This window comes from Carica papaya, chromosome 3 (assembly GCF_054855325.1).
Source record: "Carica papaya isolate Zhongbai chromosome 3, ASM5485532v1, whole genome shotgun sequence".
Lineage (NCBI taxonomy): Eukaryota > Viridiplantae > Streptophyta > Magnoliopsida > Brassicales > Caricaceae > Carica > Carica papaya.
The window spans coordinates 19,479,436-19,500,782 of NC_142311.1; the positions used below are offsets into that span (position 1 = coordinate 19,479,436).

Here is a 21,347-nt window from a genome sequence, read left to right on the forward strand (position 1 = left end):
TCCTCCTTGTTTTGGCCTTGGTGTAATTTTAGGAAGATTATTATGTATTTGGATATTGCTTGATTTGGATCACTTGTGATTCCCCCTTTTTACCTCACATAGTATCTGAATATAGTGATTTTGAGAATTTAAGGGACAAATTTTGCACTTCTTATGCATATATTTAAATTTAGATTTTATTTTTCAGTCTATACAATGGATTTGAATTGATTCCAAGCTGCGCACATTTTTTTTTTTCCATTTTGTTGTTTGGTGAATGTACAGAAAGCTGAATAAGAACATAGTTGAGGAGTGATTCCTGGTAAAATAATTTCGTGGTACGCAGAAAAAAGTGGAAACATTTGACATCTATAATGGCTGAAAGTAAAGGGAAGACGTTGATTGCAGAAGTCAACCCAAGGAAAATGATTTTTGAGCCCATCTTGGAGGACGGGGTTTTTCGATTTGATTGCTCTGAAAATGATAGGGAAGCAGCATATCCAAGTCTTTCGTTTATGAGAAGTAAGGACAGGGACACACCAATCAGCAGTCCCCAACTTCCTTCATATACTCCTACTTATGAAAGTCGTTCTGGCCAGCAGATTGTCAAGCTTGAGGTTTTTTCCTGCATTGGCACTTGAATTTGTTATATATCTATATATATATATATATATATAGCTCTACTCTGCTTGTAACCTTTTCTGATGTTGTTCGAGGTGTGTCTATAACCTTTTCTCATAAAGAAATTTGCTTCTGTGTAGCTTCCTAGTGGTACCAGCTTTTACGGAACTGGAGAAGTTAGTGGTCCATTAGAGCGGACGGGAAAAAGAGTGAGTGAGCCGTTTATTTCATACGCCTTAAATAAGTGTTTAACACCACCATCCTAAACATTAAGCAATTTCATGGGGTAAAAACATCTGCAGGTCTTCACATGGAACACAGATGCTTGGGGTTATGGTCCTGGAACTACATCGTTATATCAGTCACATCCATGGGTACTGGCTGTTCTTCCAAATGGAAAGGCGTTGGGGGTTCTTGCTGACACAACAAAACGCTGTGAGGTGTGCTGGCATTTGAACGTGTGACATTTCTGATCCACCCTTTGGATTTAGAATTAATCATTCCTCTTATTGTCTAGATTGATCTGAGGAAAGAATCTCAAATTCAGTTCATTGCTCCAGCTTCATATCCTGTTGTTACATTTGGCCCATTTGCCTCGCCCGCTGCTGTTCTGATATCTTTATGTCATGCAATAGGTAATTTGTGGAACCATATCAGCTTTTTCTTTGAAAATTCTTACACATTTCTTCAATATCTGGACAGCACGGGGTAATGATTATATATAGGATCAATTAAGAGAAGACCCGGAAATTATTCTAGGTCCTGGGCCACTTTCTTCCTAACAGGTGACACCATCAGAGTTTATACCATTGACATATGAGGGTTAATCTATTGTTCTTTCATAAACAGGTTAATAGCTAACTAATATTTTACCCTTTTGTTAATTAATAAATTTGTAGTAAAAATTATATTATGAAAATTAAATTGAAATTATAGAAACTTAATAAAGTTAAAATCAACATTGTTGAGTCTATTACTTAATTAATAGTCATAAATATTTTGAAGAAATGTTTACAACCAATTTGAAAAATCAATCTTCAACATTGATTTTACCTTAACATTAGAGGTGAGGGGACTTGGTGGTTTACTTGTATGTATGGTCCCAATTCTCTAGAGTTCCTTTTTTTTTTTTTTTTTTATCTGGAGAAAATTTCCTATGTGTCTGGGCTGTGCAATCCTATCTGGTTTATTCGGGGCGATTTAAATGCTTGTAGATTGCATTGTGAAGAAGTTGGAAAGGGAGTGGGGGCTGCGTACTAGAATGACTTCTACCAGGAGAGCTTACGCTTTTATCTAAAGATGATCTTTTTTCTAATGCTCAATTTACATGGTCTATCAATGAATATTTAGTATCAAATAATATGCTTTTTTCAGAGAGTACACCATTTTTCTCCTCATTGGTCAATTCTACAAGTTAAGAGGAGAACGATGAATGACTCATCTATAGGTTCAAACTAAGTGTCTCTACTAAGTAAATAGATAATAATGTTTTTCTAGATGATGTGCCTTCAATTCTAGTTGAGCAAATTGATGATGGTGTTAGTGTGCTGCCGACCTAAGTACCGCTATCAATTGTTCGTATTTATTTTAGGAGACAACATACTAATAATACATATCTTGTACCAGCTCTCTCGTCATTTAATTCTGCTCAACATGACCTTAATCTTCCCATTAGTATTCGTAAAGGTAAACATTAATGCACCATTCTTAAATTTACTTATTCCATTACTAATTTTATTTTATATGATCATTTATTTCCTTTGTCTACCTCTTTAGTTGTTTCTGTAGATTCAATTTTCATACCCAAGATAATTAAGGAGGCTTTAAATCACTTTGGTTGATATAATGCAATACTCGAGGAGATAAATACTCTCGCTAAAATTCATATTTAGGATTTGGTGGATTTACCCAAAGGCAAAAGGGTTGTGGGGTGCAAATGAGAATTTTTAGTCAAAGTAAACTCAGATGATTATGTGGTAATACCTAAAGTGAGACTTGTAGCAAAAGCCTATGCTCAGACTTATAGGGTAGATTATTCTGATACTTTCTCTCCGGTGACCAAAATTATATTTATTCGTTTATTCATCTCTATTACGGCATATCAAAATTAACTGTTACATCAATTGGATATTAAGAATGCATTCTTTCACGGTGATCTCCTAGAAAAAGTGTATATCGAGCAATCATATGGGTTTGTTGCTCAGAGGGAGTATGGAAAAGTTTGTCATGTGAAGAAATTTTTGTATGGTTGGAACAGAATCCTCGTGCATGGTTTGACAAATTTAGTGAAGTAACTTTGGAATTTAGGTTAAAGAAGGGTAAGTGTGATCACTCGGTCTTCTATAAATAATCAACAACTGATTTTATATTTTTTGTTATTTATGTTGATAATATTGTTATTATAGGAGATAATTGTATAAAAATATCATCTTCTAAGTCATTTTTATATTCCAAGTTTTACACTAAAAACTTGGAGCAGCTAAAATATTTCTTGGGAGCAGGATTAGTAAGAAGCAAGAAAGAGATTTTCTTGTATAAGAGGAAATATGTATTTGATCTACTTGCAGAAATCGAAAAGTTGAGAGTTAAGCCATGTAACACACCAATGGTACTAAATGTATATCTTACAAAAGATGATGGTGACCTCCTTAATGATCCAAAAAAGTATAGACGATTAATTAGGAGATTGAATTACATCACAGTGACTCATTTACCTATTGTATATCTTGTCAGTATTATTAGGTAGTTTATGTCTGCACTTACAGTCAAACATGGGAAGGTTTTGGAATAAATTTTATGCTATTTAAAAGGTGCTCTAGGACTTGGCATATTGTTTAGCAATCATGAGCACACTTACATTGAATACTTTGCAGATGCTGATTGGGTTGAATTTAAAATTGATTGATGGTCCATTACAAACTATTGTGTTTTTGTTGATAGGGATTTGGTATCATAGAGAAGTAAGAAGCAAACCGTTGTGTTCCAATCTAGTGCAGAGTCCGAATATAGAGTTATGACCCAATATACATGTAAAATTTTATGTATACAACACTTCTTAACTGAAGTTAGTTTGAATCTCATATTACCTACAAAACTCGAGTGTGATAATCGGATTTTCTTTCATATTATCTCTAATCCGATTTACTATGAAAGAAGCAAACATGTTGAGATTGATTGTGAGTTCATCTGTGATAAGATTCAAGGAAACTTGATCTCTATTGGTTATGTGAAGACAGTGGAACAAGTAGGTGATTTGTTCACAAAGTCTTTAAATGGAACTCGAACTGAATATTTTCGTAACAAGCTTGACATGATTAATATTATACTTCAACTTGAGAGGAGTGTTACAAAATTACAGAATATAAACAGAATATTCCCATGTAATCATTAATTTATATTCTAGATACATATTAGCGTAATTACATGTGACAAATTAATAGGGTAATTTATATTGTTATTATATATAGATCCCTAACCTATTGGAATAAATGAAAAGAAACATTTTACCTATTTTTTCTATTATTTTATAGTCTTATTTCAGGCCACTTTCCATTCTTCTTGAATCCCAACACTTGGATTTGAGTTCTACACCCTTTAATTTGAGAATATGCATTACGACATCTTAACTTCCTTAATGAAGTCAATGAGTGGTGGGTTGAGATAGAGGTTAATGGTTGGGGGGGTTTGATTTATGAAGAAACTTCAATTCTTGAAAAATAAACTCAAGGGTGTGGAAATAGGTCTCTCGTGATGTCAGTATTTGAAAGAAGAAATTTCTTGAGAAAATTGTTACTCTAGGTAAGATGGTTTTAACAACATAATTTTAGAAGGTCAATATTTTATACTGTCATGTTTAAGGGATGAGCTTGAGAATATTATTATCAAACAGGATGTTAGTTGCTAGCAAAAATTTAAATTGGGAATTTGGTTTCAAAAAAGGCCTTTATTGGCTAAGTAGCTTCCTCGTTTTCCATAGGAAACTTGTTCTCTTTGGCACGAGGTGATTAAGCATATCCATGGTGTGCAAAAGAATGGTTGTGATTCTATTGCTAGGAATACCATTTGCTACAAAAGTTCTTGGAAGAATATCTCCTAGTTTTATGATCTCTCTATTTTTTCACCACTCTACAGGTGAGGGGCCGCTTTTAGATTTTATTTTGGAAGCTGTTTAAATAAGAGATCGTCTTTTAGCCTCACATTTTCCTCGTTTTATAATCTTTCCTAACACCACCCATGCTCCTATTGATGACTTTTTCATTTGTCATTTTGACGAGCAATATTCTTGAAATTTACACTTTTTAAACATCTCAATGACTGAGAATCTGGATATATGATTTTCTAGATTCGTATGCTTCAGCCTTGTTCTATGTTCTCCCTAAGTTGATAGTAGAATTTGGATTGTTGGTTCGTCGGGTGCTTACACTTGCATGTCTTTCGTTATCATGTTTCTTGATAATACTAATTGTGCCCTTGAGCTTCTCAGTTCTCATTTTTTTAAGGTTCAAACCACCTCTTAGGTCAAGGTTTTTGTTTAGACAGCTATACAGAATAATTACTAATTATTTGTTGCATGTTCTCAGACAAACTATGTTCTTTCCTCTTATGTTTGTGTAATGTGTTTTAGGTTTTATGAATCCTATCATCACCTTTTCCTTTGCTGCAATGTCGCTTGGAAGCTGTGGATAAAGCTTTTTGAGATTAAAAAGATATTTCTTTTCCAATAATTACTCATGTTTTGATGTAGCCCTCTTTGACATAATCTTATGTTTTCATTTGTTTAAAATTGGCAACTTGTTATTGGTCCTGTTAGTTGGCAAGATAATTATTTTTTTAACCATTTTGCCTTATAATTTGATGTAACTCAAACTCATTTATTACAAGCATAGAATTTGAGCCATTTCTTTGTTGAAATTTAGGTTTGTACTCATTTCTTCTACCCTTTTCATTTTTCCTTTTTCCCTCTTTTCTCCCAGCTTTCTCTTTTCTTTTTTCTCCTCTAAGTCCCTTCTCTTTCTATTTTGAAATTTGCTAAAATGGACATACCTATTACCTTATTGACTAGTGGCTGTATCATTCTGATACTGTTCCCTGCTTCTGAACCTTGAGCTGTTAATTGATAGAATAAAGAGTTAAGGGTTTAAGCGGATCTATGTTCTTTTTCTTAAGGAACTGAGAAGATATATGTTCAAGTGCAATCTATTGACTTTTTAAATTCCAGTTTTACATTTTTTGTAGTAGTTAGAAAGCAAAAAAAAAAAAAAAAAAAGAGAGAATGAAGTTTTCGACTTGGTGTATTTGTTCTCTCTTTGGACTTCTTTTATCCCTGTCCTAGCCATGACTTTACATCTTGGTCCCTTGATTCTTTAGGATCATAGACTAAAAAAGTATTCTTTGATCATCTGACTTATATCGGCGATAATAACATCATTGTTCTTTCTTCCTCTTTTTAGGAAAATGAAAGCTTATTCTAAGATTAGAGTTTTTATTTGGACAATAATGTTTAGAAGTGTCTATAGAGATAAGTTTGTAAAGTTAGGATTTGTTTTTAGAATATAACATTTTGAAATAAATCATATATTTCATGAGATTTGAATAAATCTTACAAAGTTTGAAATAAATTCTAGATTTTATGCGATTTGAATATATTTCATGGAATTTATTGTTAACTTGATTTTATGTTTGTTTTTTATCTATATACATAATCTGTCATTATTAGAAAATAAAAAAAATAATTTTCTACTATTTTTCTTTCTCTATCAATTTTTTTATGATATCAGAGCTCTAGGGTTCAATCATAAATTATAAAACAGCCATGGTTGGCTTTGGAACACCACCTCCAGAAGAGACAAGTAATACTATTTCGATAGGGATTGCTTCTTAGTCTCCGATGGTTATCTCCTCTACACCTTCAGCTATCTCCCTCAGTGAAAATTTATTTTAGATTACCATTCACAAATTGAATGGAAAGAACCACCTTGAGTGATCTCAATTTGTGCGGCTAATGATTGATGGAAAAGGAAAATTAGGTTATTTGAATAGTGAGGTTACCAAACCTGATTCAGGTGATCCCAAATACTGACAATGACACTCTGAAAATTCAATAGTGACTGTATGATTAATCAATTCCATGGAACCAGGGATCGGAAAGCCTTTTATGTTTCTGCCAACAGTAAAAGAGGTGTGGGATGCAGTTCACGAGACTTATTCGGATTTACATAATCATTCCAAATTTTATGAGTTGAATACTCGAATGAGAAAAATGCAACAAGATGATCGTGAGGTGAAGACTTATTATAGTTATATGATGATGATATGACAAGAATTAGATATGTTTGAAGATGAATATGGGGAAAATCCTAATGATGGTGCTTGATATAGGAAGAAAATTGAAAGAAGCCGTGTGTTTGTTTTCCTTGCTGGCTTAAATAAAGAATTAGATGAGATTAGAGGTCACATACTTGGAAGGAAACTCTTACCAACAATAAGGGAAGTGTTTGCAGAGGTACGACAGGAGGAAGCTCCGCGAAAGGTGATGCTGAAAAACAGCAATGGGTCTGGAAAAATTGGTGAAGGATCAACACTTGTAGCTCGTAGTACACATTCAAATGTTGAAAGGCGTTGGGGAAAACAACGGCCATGGTGTGATGATTGCAAGAGACTTTGACATACTCGAGAAACTTACTAGAAATTGTAAGGAAAATTAACAAATTTAAAAAAGAAACCAGATTATAACATCATGTCAGCGGAAGACAGTCATGCTCTCCAAGCTGATAGCTCTTACTTGGAGTAAGAATCTTCTCCTAAATCGTTAGCTTTCACAAATAAACAAATAGAATATTTTTACAAAATGTTCCAATCTCATTCTAGTTCTTTTTGTTCTTTAGTATAGTCAGGTAGTCCTTTTCCTGCAACTTTTATTTGTTCAAATTTTAACAGCTCTTGAATATTAGATTCGGGAGCCAGTGATAGATTATTCGCATTTTTTCTCTTCATACTCACCATGTGCAAGGAACCAAAAGGTAAAAATTGCAGATGATTCCTTTGCCTTGGTTGTTGGAAAAGGGACATGTCTATTTGTTCTTCTTTAATTCTAAAAAATGTTATTCATATTTCAAAATTGTCATATAACTTGCTGTCAATTAGTAAATTAACCCTTGATCATAATTGTCATATTAATTTTTGGTTCTCTCATTGTAAATGTTAGGATTTAACCTCGGGGAAGATGATTGAAGGTTTTAGACAGGATGGTGGTCTCTATGTTCTCAACAGTAGATTGTTTTTTGAAACATAAGACAAAAAGATATGTTTCAATTCTATCTCTATGTCTAGTGACAATAAGATTATGTTATGCTATTATAGGTTAGATATCAAATTTTCAATATTTAAAATATTGTTACCAAAATTGTTCATGAATAAAAATATTTCTGATTTTCAATGTGAATTTTATGAATTAGCAAAGCATTATATTACTTTTTTTCATACACAACCATATAAAAAGTTTTTACATTTCACAATGATTCATAATGATATTTGAGGTCCTTTTAGAGTATTAACTCCTATTAGACAGCACTACTTTGTCACATTTATTGATAATCACATTAGAGTTACTTGGATATTTTTGTTAAAAGAAAAATATGATGTTGATAAAGTGTTCAAAAGATTTTATAATATGGTTCAAACACAATTTCGAACTTAGATTAAGATTTTCAGAAACAATAACGGAGAAAAAGTTTTTTAACACTATGTTGGAAAATTTTTTTGTTGAGAAAGGGGTAATACATCAAAGTTTCTATAGCAATACACCCCAATAACAAAGGTGGTTAACGAAAAGATAGGAACCTTCTTGAAGTAGTAAGAGCTCTAAATTTTCAAAATAAGGTACTTAACTTTTAATGGGGTGAAAATGTTTTAATAGCTACATATTTAAGCAATAGGGTACCTACAAAAATCTTGGATTTTCAAACTCCACTTCAAGTTTTCTCAAAATATTTCCCTACCATTCGGTTGCAATTGAATGTTCCCTTAAAAACATTTGGAAGTGTTATTTTTTGTTTATAATCATAATCTAAAATAGTCCAAACTAGATTTAAAGACATGCAAATATATTTTTGTAGCCTATCCTACAAATAAAAAAAGATACAAATGTTTTGATCCTATTTCGAAAAAGTTTTGTGTCAATGGATGTTACTTTTTTTGAGAGACAATCTTATTATAATACTTCTCATCTTCAGGGGGAATAATTTCAGTGAAAATGAATGTATTTAGAAAGGAGGATGTTTTCTTTAAAGAATTAAATATATGATTTTGTATATGAAATCGAATTGCATGATTAAGATTTTAATGTGCATAAAGACAACTCTGATGGAAATAGTAAACAACAAAATTTCAAAGGAAATGATGTGGAGATAGATGCGTTAAATAGTGAAATTATGGAGTCCAATAATAACCAAGAAACACTGCCATTCCAAAATCAGAATTCTAGAACAATAGAGATAAATGCAAAAACATTTAAAGGTTTTGCCTACTCAATGAAACATCAATCCGAGATGAAAAGAGACACAATTTTTCAGCACTGTCAACCTTCTAACCTGGGATTAGATCATAAAATTCATGATAACTCAGCTGTCCCTCATAGTAATTCTTAAGGTAATCCAGAATCCTATTCTCCTAGTCAACTTGATATCCGTATTGCTCTTAGGAAAGATAATAAGACTTGCACAAAATATCCTTTATCAAACTTTGTATCTTGTAAAAACGTTTCTCTTTTTTATTTTGGCTTTATCTCACAAATATCCAATGTAGTCATTTCTAACCGTGTCCAGGATGCTCTACATGTTCCTGAATGGAAGGCAACAATATTTGAGGAGATGAACTTAAGAAGAATACTACTTGGAATAAGGTAGATCTCCCAAAAACAAAAAGAAAGTTGTTGGCCATAAATGGGATGGATCTTTGGAGAGGTACAAAGCTCGTCTCGTGGCAAAAGGTTTTGCCCAAACATTTGGAGTAGACTATTTGGAGACTTTCTCTCTAGTGGTAAAGTTAAACACGGTGAGAGTACTTTTATCTATGGCTGCAAATCTTGACTGGCGTTTGAGTCAACTTGATGTAAAAAATGCATTCCTAACTGGAGACTTGGAGGATAAAGTTTACATGGAACCTCCACCTGGGTTCATAGAGAGCTTTGGAACTAGGTATGTAAACTGAAAAAGGCTCTTTGTGGCCTCAAACAATCACTTAGAACTTGGTTTGAGATGTTTACAAGGTTTATTAAAGGTTAAGGTTACACACAAGAACAATTAGATCACACCCTCTTCACACAAAAATCCATAAAAGGCAAAGTTGCTATCTTAATAGTTTATGTGGATAACTTAATTTTAACTGGGAATGACTTGAACGAGATTATGAGACTTAAGAGGAACCTATCCAAAGAATTTGAAATTAAAGATTTGGGCCAACTTGAATATTTTTTTGAAATGGAGGTAGCTCGATCGAAGAGAGGAATAATGGTGTCACAACGAAAATATATTCTGGACTTTCTAAAGAAGACTGGAATGAGAGGATGCAAATCGGCACAAATACCATTAGAAGCGAGTAACAAGCTCGGGGATATTAGAGAAGGTGTTCCTGTGAATAAAGGGAGATACCAAAGGCTGGTTGGGAAATTAATTTACTTATTTCATACTCGCCCTGATATTGCTTTCGCTGTGAGTGTGATGAGTCAGTTTATGCATTCTCCTTGTGAAGAACATTTAGAAGCAGGGTATCGTATTTTGAGGTATTTGAAAGGTACACCTGGAAAGGGACGCGATGAACCCCAAATATCATTGTGACTTAAAAGTAAAAGGAATACAACTTCTGATACTATTGGTAGCAAAAATTACACATCTATGTTTAACAAATTCATATACATTACAATGTACGTTGTTACTATCTAGCCTTTTGGAGGAAGAGGGAAACCTTAAGAACCATGAATGAAAGGTGTTCAAGTCTTAGGTGATGGAGCTATACTCATTCTTTATTAGTACTAGGGTGTTCAGAAAGAAGGGGAAATGTACTTTACTTAGGTTTTCAGGTGCCTCTGAGAAGTACAATCCTTCTTTTTCTTAAGCCTATCTAATCATCATCCTTGAATCTTCGTCCTGAAATACAAATTGATAAGAAAATAATGTTATATTGCAATTCGTATAATGAGAGAGTTCATTTATAGACACAAGATTAATGGATAGCTTTGGAACATGAAGTATGTTTTTAAGAATAAATGAGGGATTAATCTTGATATTTCCAATTGCTTCTATAGTGGTTAGTAAACCATCTGCAATAGCTATGTTTCGGTTGCTAGGACAAGGGGCATATGTTGTAAAGTTATGTGAGAAATGTGTCATATGATTTGTGGTTGAGTCAATAATACATGAATTTATAAGTGATTTATCAGATACATTTAAACCATGTGAAAGAGGGAACTTACTTGAATGTGCTAATACCTATACTTGTGGATTTTCCTGGAGTTATAGGGAGATCCTTTAGCCTCTCAATCTCCTTTTGATTGAACTCTCTATGCTGTGGAACATTTTATTCTTTCTGCTGATTTATTAAGTAGGTTCCTAGTTTCTTTGCTGTATACTTTTGTATCACAACTCATTTGCTTGAGGTAGAAGGTTTTTCATTTAATTTCCAGTTATTTGTTTTTTAGTGTGCTTTGGTTCCTTACAGAAAGTGCATCATAGGTTCTAAAACCCATTTTACCTCCACAACCTAACCTCAAGCCTAACATTCTTACTTGATTGGTGTGAGCAAAATTTTGAGAGAAGCTTTGGTTATGGTGGTAAGGAGTTAAGTTCTTGCTCAGAGGCATGTGATATACGTGCTTAATGGATTTTTCGCCTCTAATCTTCCAACTTTTTCCCAAACACCTCATAAATTAGATCCCAACTTTGTCTTTTCGAAAATCAGCATCATTGGCAGAGGCGACTGCTGTAACACTCCGTTGGGGCTCCATTGCTCGTCATCGACCAGCTCTTGACTCATCAGAGTCGATTGAGGCAAATTTGCAGTGATCCGACTCTTTTCCTGAGTAAAAAACAACATAGAAAAAGCCCAATAGCTCTGACATAGCAAGTTGATGAGTTAACCCGACGAAAAAATCCTCCTCGTCATTGCTCTCCATCTTAGTAAATGCAAAGACAAACCTAACAGGGTAATTGAAATTAAAGGAGGCCCCAAGGGAGTCAAACTTGTAAGGAAACTTGTAAGGGGGGGGGGGGGCAACTTACACTAAGATCCCATGACCAAGATGATTACAATCAATTAGCCAAAATAGTTCTTTCGCTCATGGACTCTCGGGTATTTCATATGAAGGAGTCGCCTACTTTTCTTGGGATAGTCATAATTGGATGCTCATCTCTTCTAAGACACATTAATCATAAGAGTTCTAAAGTTTTTGGCTACTTGATTATACATTCTTCCACAAAATCAAAAGTGTTTCATTAATTCAGAGTCGTTGTCAAGATAAGAGAGGAAAAATCTTATTATTACAAGTTTTGACCAGGATTACTCTTCTCCATCTCATGGTAGAAATGGTTTTATAAGTCCTACTTCAAGTAGGATTTGTGTTTTAAGTTTCCTCAAGGAATTCAAAGTCAATTTTGCAAGAGTTCTAATTGGTTTCGTTTGCATAAATTAATATTTTAAAGGAGTTAGAGTCATGTCTGAAATATGAAAATTCAAAGGGATAAGGATTCCCCTTCATGGCCGATTCCCACAAGAAAAATGAGTTTTTTTTCTACTCAAACATGGTTGGAATTTTATTCATCTTCAACACAAAGTCTACATAAAAAATTCATTAAAAATAAAGTCCCAATACGATCAAGACAAGACAAGCACAATGGGGGGGGGGGGCAACTTACACTAAGATCCCATGACCAAGATGATTACAATCAATTAGCCAAAATAGTTCTTTCGCTCATGGACTCTCGGGTATTTCATATGAAGGAGTCGCCTACTTTTCTTGGGATAGTCATAATTGGATGCTCATCTCTTCTAAGACACATTAATCATAAGAGTTCTAAAGTTTTTGGCCACTTGATTATACATTCTTCCACAAAATCAAAAGTGTTTCATTAATTCAGAGTCGTTGTCAAGATAAGAGAGGAAAAATCTTATTATTACAAGTTTTGACCAGGATTACTCTTCTCCATCTCATGGTAGAAATGGTTTTATAAGTCCTACTTCAAGTAGGATTTGTGTTTTAAGTTTCCTCAAGGAATTCAAAGTCAATTTTGCAAGAGTTCTAATTGGTTTCGTTTGCATAAATTAATATTTTAAAGGAGTTAGAGTCATGTCTGAAATATGAAAATTCAAAGGGATAAGGATTCCCCTTCATGGCCGATTCCCACAAGAAAAATGAGTTTTTTTTCTACTCAAACATGGTTGGAATTTTATTCATCTTCAACACAAAGTCTACATAAAAAATTCATTAAAAATAAAGTCCCAATACGATCAAGACAAGACAAGCACAATGGGGGGGGGGGGCAACTTACACTAAGATCCCATGACCAAGATGATTACAATCAATTAGCCAAAATAGTTCTTTCGCTCATGGACTCTCGGGTATTTCATATGAAGGAGTCGCCTACTTTTCTTGGGATAGTCATAATTGGATGCTCATCTCTTCTAAGACACATTAATCATAAGAGTTCTAAAGTTTTTGGCCACTTGATTATACATTCTTCCACAAAATCAAAAGTGTTTCATTAATTCAGAGTCGTTGTCAAGATAAGAGAGGAAAAATCTTATTATTACAAGTTTTGACCAGGATTACTCTTCTCCATCTCATGGTAGAAATGGTTTTATAAGTCCTACTTCAAGTAGGATTTGTGTTTTAAGTTTCCTCAAGGAATTCAAAGTCAATTTTGCAAGAGTTCTAATTGGTTTCGTTTGCATAAATTAATATTTTAAAGGAGTTAGAGTCATGTCTGAAATATGAAAATTCAAAGGGATAAGGATTCCCCTTCATGGCCGATTCCCACAAGAAAAATGAGTTTTTTTTCTACTCAAACATGGTTGGAATTTTATTCATCTTCAACACAAAGTCTACATAAAAAATTCATTAAAAATAAAGTCCCAATACGATCAAGACAAGACAAGCACAATTCTCGAAGAAATCCTACACTAGAGAGAAGAGATTTAATATTTTTATGTTTGTGAGTCTTTAAATTAGTTTTTACTTAAAATCCTAGATATGATTGTATTTAAAGTTTTCCTACGATTTAATTTCCGATTTCTACTTGGATTAGTAAAGTTTGTGGCTATATAAAGGCCTCATTGCTTAAGTTGTAATCACATCAATTCAAATTAATAAAATTTCAAGTATTTTTCAAACTTTACCTTTCGGCTATTGTAAGTGCTATTTGGAGAGATTTTTTCTACCATCTCGTTGAGTCAATAGTTGTTCTACTTATCGAGATAATCTCGTGGAGTCTTATCAAGTCTTATTCTTTTTCCCAATTACCTTAATTTGCAAAATAGTTGATTGTAAGTTAAGTAGAAATGTTTTATTTAGAAGTTCAACTTTTGCATGTTAGATTATATGTATAGTGTTTTTGATCACATTAGTTGATGCTAAGTTCCCATCACCCAGAATTGGGGCAGGTTCGGATTTGCGTATCTTGCACTATGTCAGGGCCTAGTATAATAAACGTCATTCTGAACTCCATCTTTTTTTTTTTTGAAATAAATCTTGAACCCCATCTTTTGCCATCTCTAGCTGCATGGTGCTGCTTTGCATTGTTAGGTTGCAACCATGAAGGCCGGTTGGGGAGTGGCCTGGTATGAAGGCTGGCTAGTGGTGTTAGTTTTCTTTTGCTTTTTTGTTTTCTTGGTTGTTTCTTAACAATGAAGACCAATTAATATTTGAAGACGAAGAAGAAAATTCTTCCCTCGAAAATCTCTCATACCATGTGATAGAATGTAGAATAATGTGATGTGTTTTTATTAAATATTACACCACTATTTATGCATAATCTTATTGAGGAAAAGGAACTCCTAGGGAAATAAGGAGGCTAATTAAATTTAGCTTATTCTAGATAAAAAACTTTCTTTACAAATAGGAAACAACTAATAAAATTAATACAATTGTCTACATTGTTCAAACATAACAAATATTAGGAGAAAAAGAAGAGATATGTAATAACTATTTCTTTTGATTTTTTTTCCAGTTCCAAATCCTAAATAGAGATATTATATTTTTTACGTCAATTTTTAATATTAATCAAGTAGTATGGGAACTTCTATTGTTTTCATAAAAAGTTTTACCAAAAAAATCATATTTTGAAATGACTTTCTAAGTTTAGGGGTTAAATTTGTAATGAAAAAAAATTAAGGACTAAATTGAAACATACTCCATAGTTTGAGGACTAAATTGTTAATTTATCATTTCTTTTACTGAAACATTGTGTGTTGATCTATGCTAAAGAATTAATTATTTCCTTTTCAGGAACTGTATTTATGCCCCCAAAGTGGTCACTAGGTTACCATCAATGTCGTTGGAGTTATGATTCTGATAAGCGAGTTGTTGAGGTTCTTATGTTTGGCTTTTCTAAGTTGGATAATTTGATAATTTTATTTCTATTAAAATATTATAAAATATTTTCTAACATAATAGTATGATTATATTTCTAAATATATAAGCTTAATTAGGAAGAAAATTATTAGGGTAATTTATGTTGTTTACCATATATGAATCGGTCTATATGTATATATATCTTTACTTTTGTTTCAATAAAATATAAGAAAATATTCAGTATTCCTTTCCCTAATTCTTACATGGTATCAGAGATAGAGTTAGTGTTAGGGTTTTAGGAATCAAATTTCATCAGACCAAAAAAAAAAAAGTTAAACAACCCATTCTTGGTGTCGGAGGAAGTTGACCAGCGATCTCCGACCAGTTCAAAGTGCGGCCATCACGGTGGTGTACGTAAGAGAAGCCGAAATAGTGATTTGCATGGTGGAGTAAGGCTGTGTACATTGGGTTTGTCGGAGGAGTGTATTTTGGGTGGTTTACTTTCTCGTTCGAGGATAGAAGCAATAGAGGGGCTCGGTCGATAGACTCTGTGCACGAAACCAGAAGGTTAAAGAAAGAAAAGGCGCAATGGAGGAGATTGCGCGATAAGAAGCGATTCTCTGCTCTTCGGCCTGATTTCGGCTATTTCGGCGAGCGCCATTCCAGATTAGGGCCGACATTGGAGTTCTGTGGTGATTTTCGGCCGAAAAGAGGCTGTTTGGTAGTTTCAAATGGCGGCACGTGTTACTCTAGCAGTGACGCGTGGTTCTCCAGTGGCAGCACGTGCGGCGATGTAGATATCCAGTGGTTGACAGTGAGGTTCTGGTAGGGTTGTTGATATCCGCACGTGAAGATGTACTCTGTTTTCTCAAATTTTTCTGGTATATTTGTACTGTTTTTGGTGTATCTCTAATAACTGTATTTGGGTATTTTTGGATGATAATTTGTGAGTATTATCGAGTTAAGAATAAGTAAAAACAAGTTTTCAGTCAGTGAGATAGTTCCGACCATGTCAAAAATCACTGAGTATAAATTAAATGACCCAAATTATCGGGAGTGGAGCAAAACTATTAGGATTTATCTATATATTGATAAAGATGATCACTTGACTCAAGACCCTCCCATTGATGAAAATAGACAAATCTGGCTAAGAAATGATGCACAGTTGTTTTTGCCAATAAGAAATTCAATCGACAGTAAAGTAATTGGCTTAATTAATCATTGTGAGTTTGTTAAAGCACTGATGGATTATTTAGAGTTTCTATATTCAGATAAAGGAAATGTGTCCCACATGTATGATGTTTGTAAAACTTTCTATCATACTAATAAGGAGGCTAAATCTCTCACGGTCTACTTTATGGAATTTAAAAAAATATGTGAGGAGCTTTATGTACTTTTTTCGTTCAATGCTCATATCAAGGTACAACAAACACAGAGAGAACAGATGACCATAATGAGTTTCTTGGTTGCTCTTCCATTTGAATTTGAGACTGACAAATCTCAAATCTTATTTGGTTTTGAAATCACATCTCTTCAAGAAGTTTTTAGTAGAGTATTACGCACAGATACTACAACACCTAATCAATATATTAATGTTTTTATTATTAGAGGAGGAAAAAATAATGAGGAGGAAACAGAATAATGGATAGTCGGTATAATGATTCAAATAATATTGTTTATTATTATTGTCATGAGTAAGGACATATGAAGCGGCAATGCAAGAAATTACAGAATCGAAATCAGAGAACACAAATTGCGAATATTGCTACTGTTGCTACTGCTAGCTCCTCTTATGAGAAAACTATTGTGGTTTTAGTCGACGGGTATGCAAAGTTCTCTCAGTTGCAAGAATCTTTGAAAGATCGCACACCGGCCATTATGTCTGTTGAATTAGGTAAAAGATATCTTATGTCCTCATCAAATAAATGGGTGATTAATTCTGGTGCTACAGATCACATGACATGTAATGCCAATATCTTATCTAATTTTTGATCACACGGAGCACCATCTCCTGTAACTATTGCTGATGAGTCAACCTATAGTATTGAGGGTTCTGGGATTATAAAACCAATTCTTGCCATTACCCTGACATCTGTTTTAAGTTTATCCAAACTTATTTTCAATTTGATTTCTGTAATTAGACTTACCAAATATCTTAATTGTTGTATTTCATTCTTTCCTGATCATTGTCTTTTTTCAGAATCTTATGATGAAACAGATTATTGGTAAATGACATGTATTAGAAGGTCTCTACATTTTTAATAATTGGGTGCCTCAATCAGATGTCTGCTCTAGTATTGTCTCTCCATTTGAAGCACATTGTCAGTTGGGACATCCATCTCTTACTGTGTTGAAGAAGTTGTGTCATCAGTTTCATGATATATATTAATTAGATTGTGAGTTATGTCAGTTTGCGATTATCGTACCTCGTCAAGTCCAAGAATTAATAAACAAGCTGAATCTGCTTTTGAATTAGTTCACTTTAATATTTGGGGTTCATGTCCTCTTATGTTCTAAAATAAGGTTTAAATATTTTGTTATTTTTATTAATAACTTTTCTTGAATGACTTGTATATATTTTATAAAAAATTGTTTTGAAGTGTTTTCTCATTTTTGTATTTTTCATTCGGAAATCAAAACTCAATTTAATATTTTTGTGCATGTGCTAATAAGTGATAATGATAAAGAATATATATCAGACTCATTTCAGAATTATATGACTCAACGTGGAATTCTTCATCAGTTCTCTTGTGTTGATACACCGTTTTAAAATGGGTTGTTGAAAGAAAGAACAAACATTTACTTGAGACTACTCGAGATCTCTTGTTTCAAACAAAAGTTCCTAAGCAATTCTGGTCTGATGCTGTATCCACTACCTGTTTCCTGATTAATCGTTTATCGTATACAGTACTTAAAGGTGATATTCCTTACAATATTTTTTTCCAAACAAGACGTTGTTTTCGATACAGCCGCAGATATTTGGTAGTACTTGTTATGTTCGAGATATTCGATCAAATATTATTAAGTTGGATCTCAAAGCCTTGAAGTGTTTTTTTAGGATATTCTCGCCTGCAAAAGGGATATCGATATCACTCTTCAGATCTCAATAAATATTTAGTGTCAACAGATGTAGTCTTTTTAGAGAGTATACCGTTTTTCTCCTCACAGTCCAGTTTTACAGATCAGGTGAAGGACGATGAGTAGCTCATTTATAAATTTTAGAATAGTACCTCTATAGAGCAACCAGATAATAGTATTTCTTCTGATGTGTCTTCTGAACAAACTGATGATGGTATACCTCTAACTCAAGAACAAACGCCCATTATTCATGTTTATTGCAGAAGACAACAGACTAATGATACATGTCCTGCACCAACTTTTTTGTCATCTGATCCTTCCACCCATGATCTTGATCTTCCCATTAGTCTTTGTAAATGTACTCGTCAATGCACCATTTCTTATTCTATTTATCTTATTACTAACTTCATTTCATATGATCATTTGTCTCATTCGTCTAGCTCTTTCATTGCTTCTATAGATTTTATTTACATACGTAAGATAGTTAAAGATGCTCTGAATCACCCTGGTTGGCATAATGTCATACTTGAGGAGATAAATGCTCTTGATGATAATCATACCTGTGATTTGGTAAATTTGTCCAAAGGAAAAAAGACTGTGTGGTGCAATAGGAATTGGCAGTCAAAGTAAATGCAAATAGTTTTGTGACGAGACTTAAAGCTCGATTGATAGCAAAAAGTTATGCTCAGACTTATGGGGTGGACTATTCTGATATATTTTCTCCAGTGGCAAAATTTATTTCTGTCCGTTTATTCATATTTATTGCAGCCTTTACAGACTGGTCCTTGCACTAGCTAAATATTAAAAATACATTTCTTTATGGTGACCTCTTAAGAGAAGTGTATATGGAGTAATCACTTGGGTTTGTTGCTCAGAGGGAGTATGAGAAAGTTTGTCATTTGAAGAAATCTTTATATTATCTAAAATAGAGTCCCCGTGCGTGGTTTGACAAGTTTAGTGAGATAGTATGTGAATTCAGATTGAGAAATAGTAAGTGTGATCATTCAGTTTTCTATAGACAATCAACAATTGGTATTACACTTATTGTTTATGCGATGATATTGTGATACAGAAGACGATTATGCAGGAATATCTTCTCTCAAGTCATTCCTGCATACTAAGTTCAATATTAAAAAGTTGGGACAATTAAAGTATTTTCTTGGGAGTTGAAGTAACAAGAAGTAATGAAGAGATTTTGTTATCTCAGAAGAAGTATGCACTTGATCTACTTGCAAAAACAAGAAAGCTGGGAGCTAAGCTATGCAATACACCTATGATATCAAATGTATATCTTACCAAAGTAATAGTGATTCCCTTGATGATCCAGAAAAATACAAGTGATTTGTTGGGAAATTGAATTATCTCGTTGTGACTCTTCCAGATATTACATATCCTGTAAGTATTGCAAGTTAATTTATGTTTACACCTATAGTTAAACATTGGGAGGTTTTGGAACAGATTATGTGCTACTTAAAAGGTGCTCCGAAACTCGATATAATATTTAGAAATTACGGACATACTCACATTGAATATTTTACAGATGCTAATTGGGCTGGATCGAAGATTGATAAGAAGTCTATTACAGGTTATTGTGCTTTTGTTGGTGGGAATCTCGTATCATGAAAAAGTAAGAACCAAACAGTTGTATCTCGCACAAACGCAGAGTTTGAATATCAAGTTATGGCCCAGTTCACATATGAAGTCTTATGAATACATCATTTTTTAGAAGAAGTTGGTTTGAATCCAACATCTCCTACAAAACTTTGGTACGATAATCAGACCGCTCTTCATATTGCCTCAAATACTGTGTATTATGAGAGAACCAAACATATCGAGATTGATTGTCACTTCATCCGAAAAAAGATTCAGGAAAACTTTATATCTACTGGTTATGTGAAGACAGGAGAATAATTTGGTAATATATTCACATATCCTCTGAATGGAACACAGATTGAGTATCTTTGGAAAAATTTAGGCATAATTAATATCTATGCTTCAGTTTGAGAGAGAGTGTTAAAATATTATAAAATATTTCCTAACATAATAGTATAATTATATTTCCAAATATATAAGCTTAATTAGTAAGAAAATTATTAGGCTAATTTATGTTATTTACCATATATGAATCTGTTTACATGCATATATATCCCTACTTTTGTTTAAATAAAATATAAGAAAATATTCAGTATTCCTTTCCCTAATTCTTACAATTCTAAATCTAGATCTTTTGTTCTACTTTTTTGTTTGGCTTTCCTTTGCTAAAAGAATTTCTTATGTGTTCTGTTTTTTGAGTTGTTTCTTTTTTTGTCGACCCTTGTAACTTCATGGACATCTGATTGTTCATGCCAGATTGCTAGAACATTTCGCGAGAAGAATATACCTTGTGATGTGCTATGGATGGATATCGACTATATGGATGGATTTTGTTGCTTCACTTTTGACAAGGTATGTGTCTGTATTTGATTAATTCATGGATTTTGGATCATGACACTGTTAGCTTCAGGTTTAGCTGTGCTCTCATGATAGAGAATTGCACCTTGTCAGTCATCCAAGTTAGATATCAGACTTTTTGTCCTTTCCATCAGGATATTGCAACACTTTTGCTTTAGCACTCATTTTTTGAAAAATAGGTTCTTGAAACCACTGGATCTCTTGTAGTCAAAGTTCGGTGGACAGTAAAAAGAAATTATTATCATATCTTTCAGGAACGCTTTCCGGATCCAAGTTCTTTGGTGAAGTGTCTACACGATAATGGATTCAAAGCAATCTGGATGCTTGACCCCGGGATCAAACATGAAAGCGGTTATTTTGTCTATGATAGTGGTTCTGAGAATGATGTCTGGATTCAACAATCAAGTGGGAGACCTTTTATTGGTATGCTTTTTTTTTTTGTTGGTGTTCGTTCTTACATCTGTTTGATCTCTTTTTTATGAGGAATTGATTTCTATTGATCCATTTTCTCAGGGGAGGTGTGGCCTGGACCTTGTGTATTCCCTGACTTTACACATTCAAAAGTTCGTTCTTGGTGGGCTGGTTTAGTGAAGGATTTCATTTCTAATGGTGTTGATGGTATATGGAATGATATGAATGAGCCAGCTCTCTTTAAGGT

At 33.4% G+C, this 21,347-nt stretch overlaps 1 protein-coding gene across 7 annotated transcripts in view; it reads left to right on the forward strand.

Moving 5' to 3' along the window:
* HGL1 (heteroglycan glucosidase 1) overlaps window positions 1–21,347 on the forward strand; it is a 106,519-nt gene that overhangs the window by 293 nt on the left and 84,879 nt on the right. For 4 of the 7 annotated variants that reach the window (XR_015817906.1, XM_088216203.1, XM_088216201.1 and 1 more), the window contains exons 2-10: window positions 326–596; window positions 741–809; window positions 903–1,040; window positions 1,118–1,235; window positions 2,227–2,286; window positions 15,095–15,177; window positions 20,588–20,683; window positions 20,944–21,112; window positions 21,203–21,345. Coding sequence is in view for 6 of the 7 variants with exons in the window: in XM_088216203.1 (XP_088072329.1) it covers window positions 326–596; window positions 741–809; window positions 903–1,040; window positions 1,118–1,235; window positions 2,227–2,286; window positions 15,095–15,177; window positions 20,588–20,683; window positions 20,944–21,112; window positions 21,203–21,345 (1,147 nt within the window). In the remaining variant the exon portion in view is untranslated. Of the gene's footprint in view, window positions 1–264; window positions 597–740; window positions 810–902; window positions 1,041–1,117; window positions 1,236–2,226; window positions 2,287–15,094; window positions 15,178–20,587; window positions 20,684–20,943; window positions 21,113–21,202; window positions 21,346–21,347 lie in introns of those variants that run through there. The other 3 variants (XM_088216202.1, XM_088216200.1, XM_022039857.2) reach the window with 3 other exon arrangements.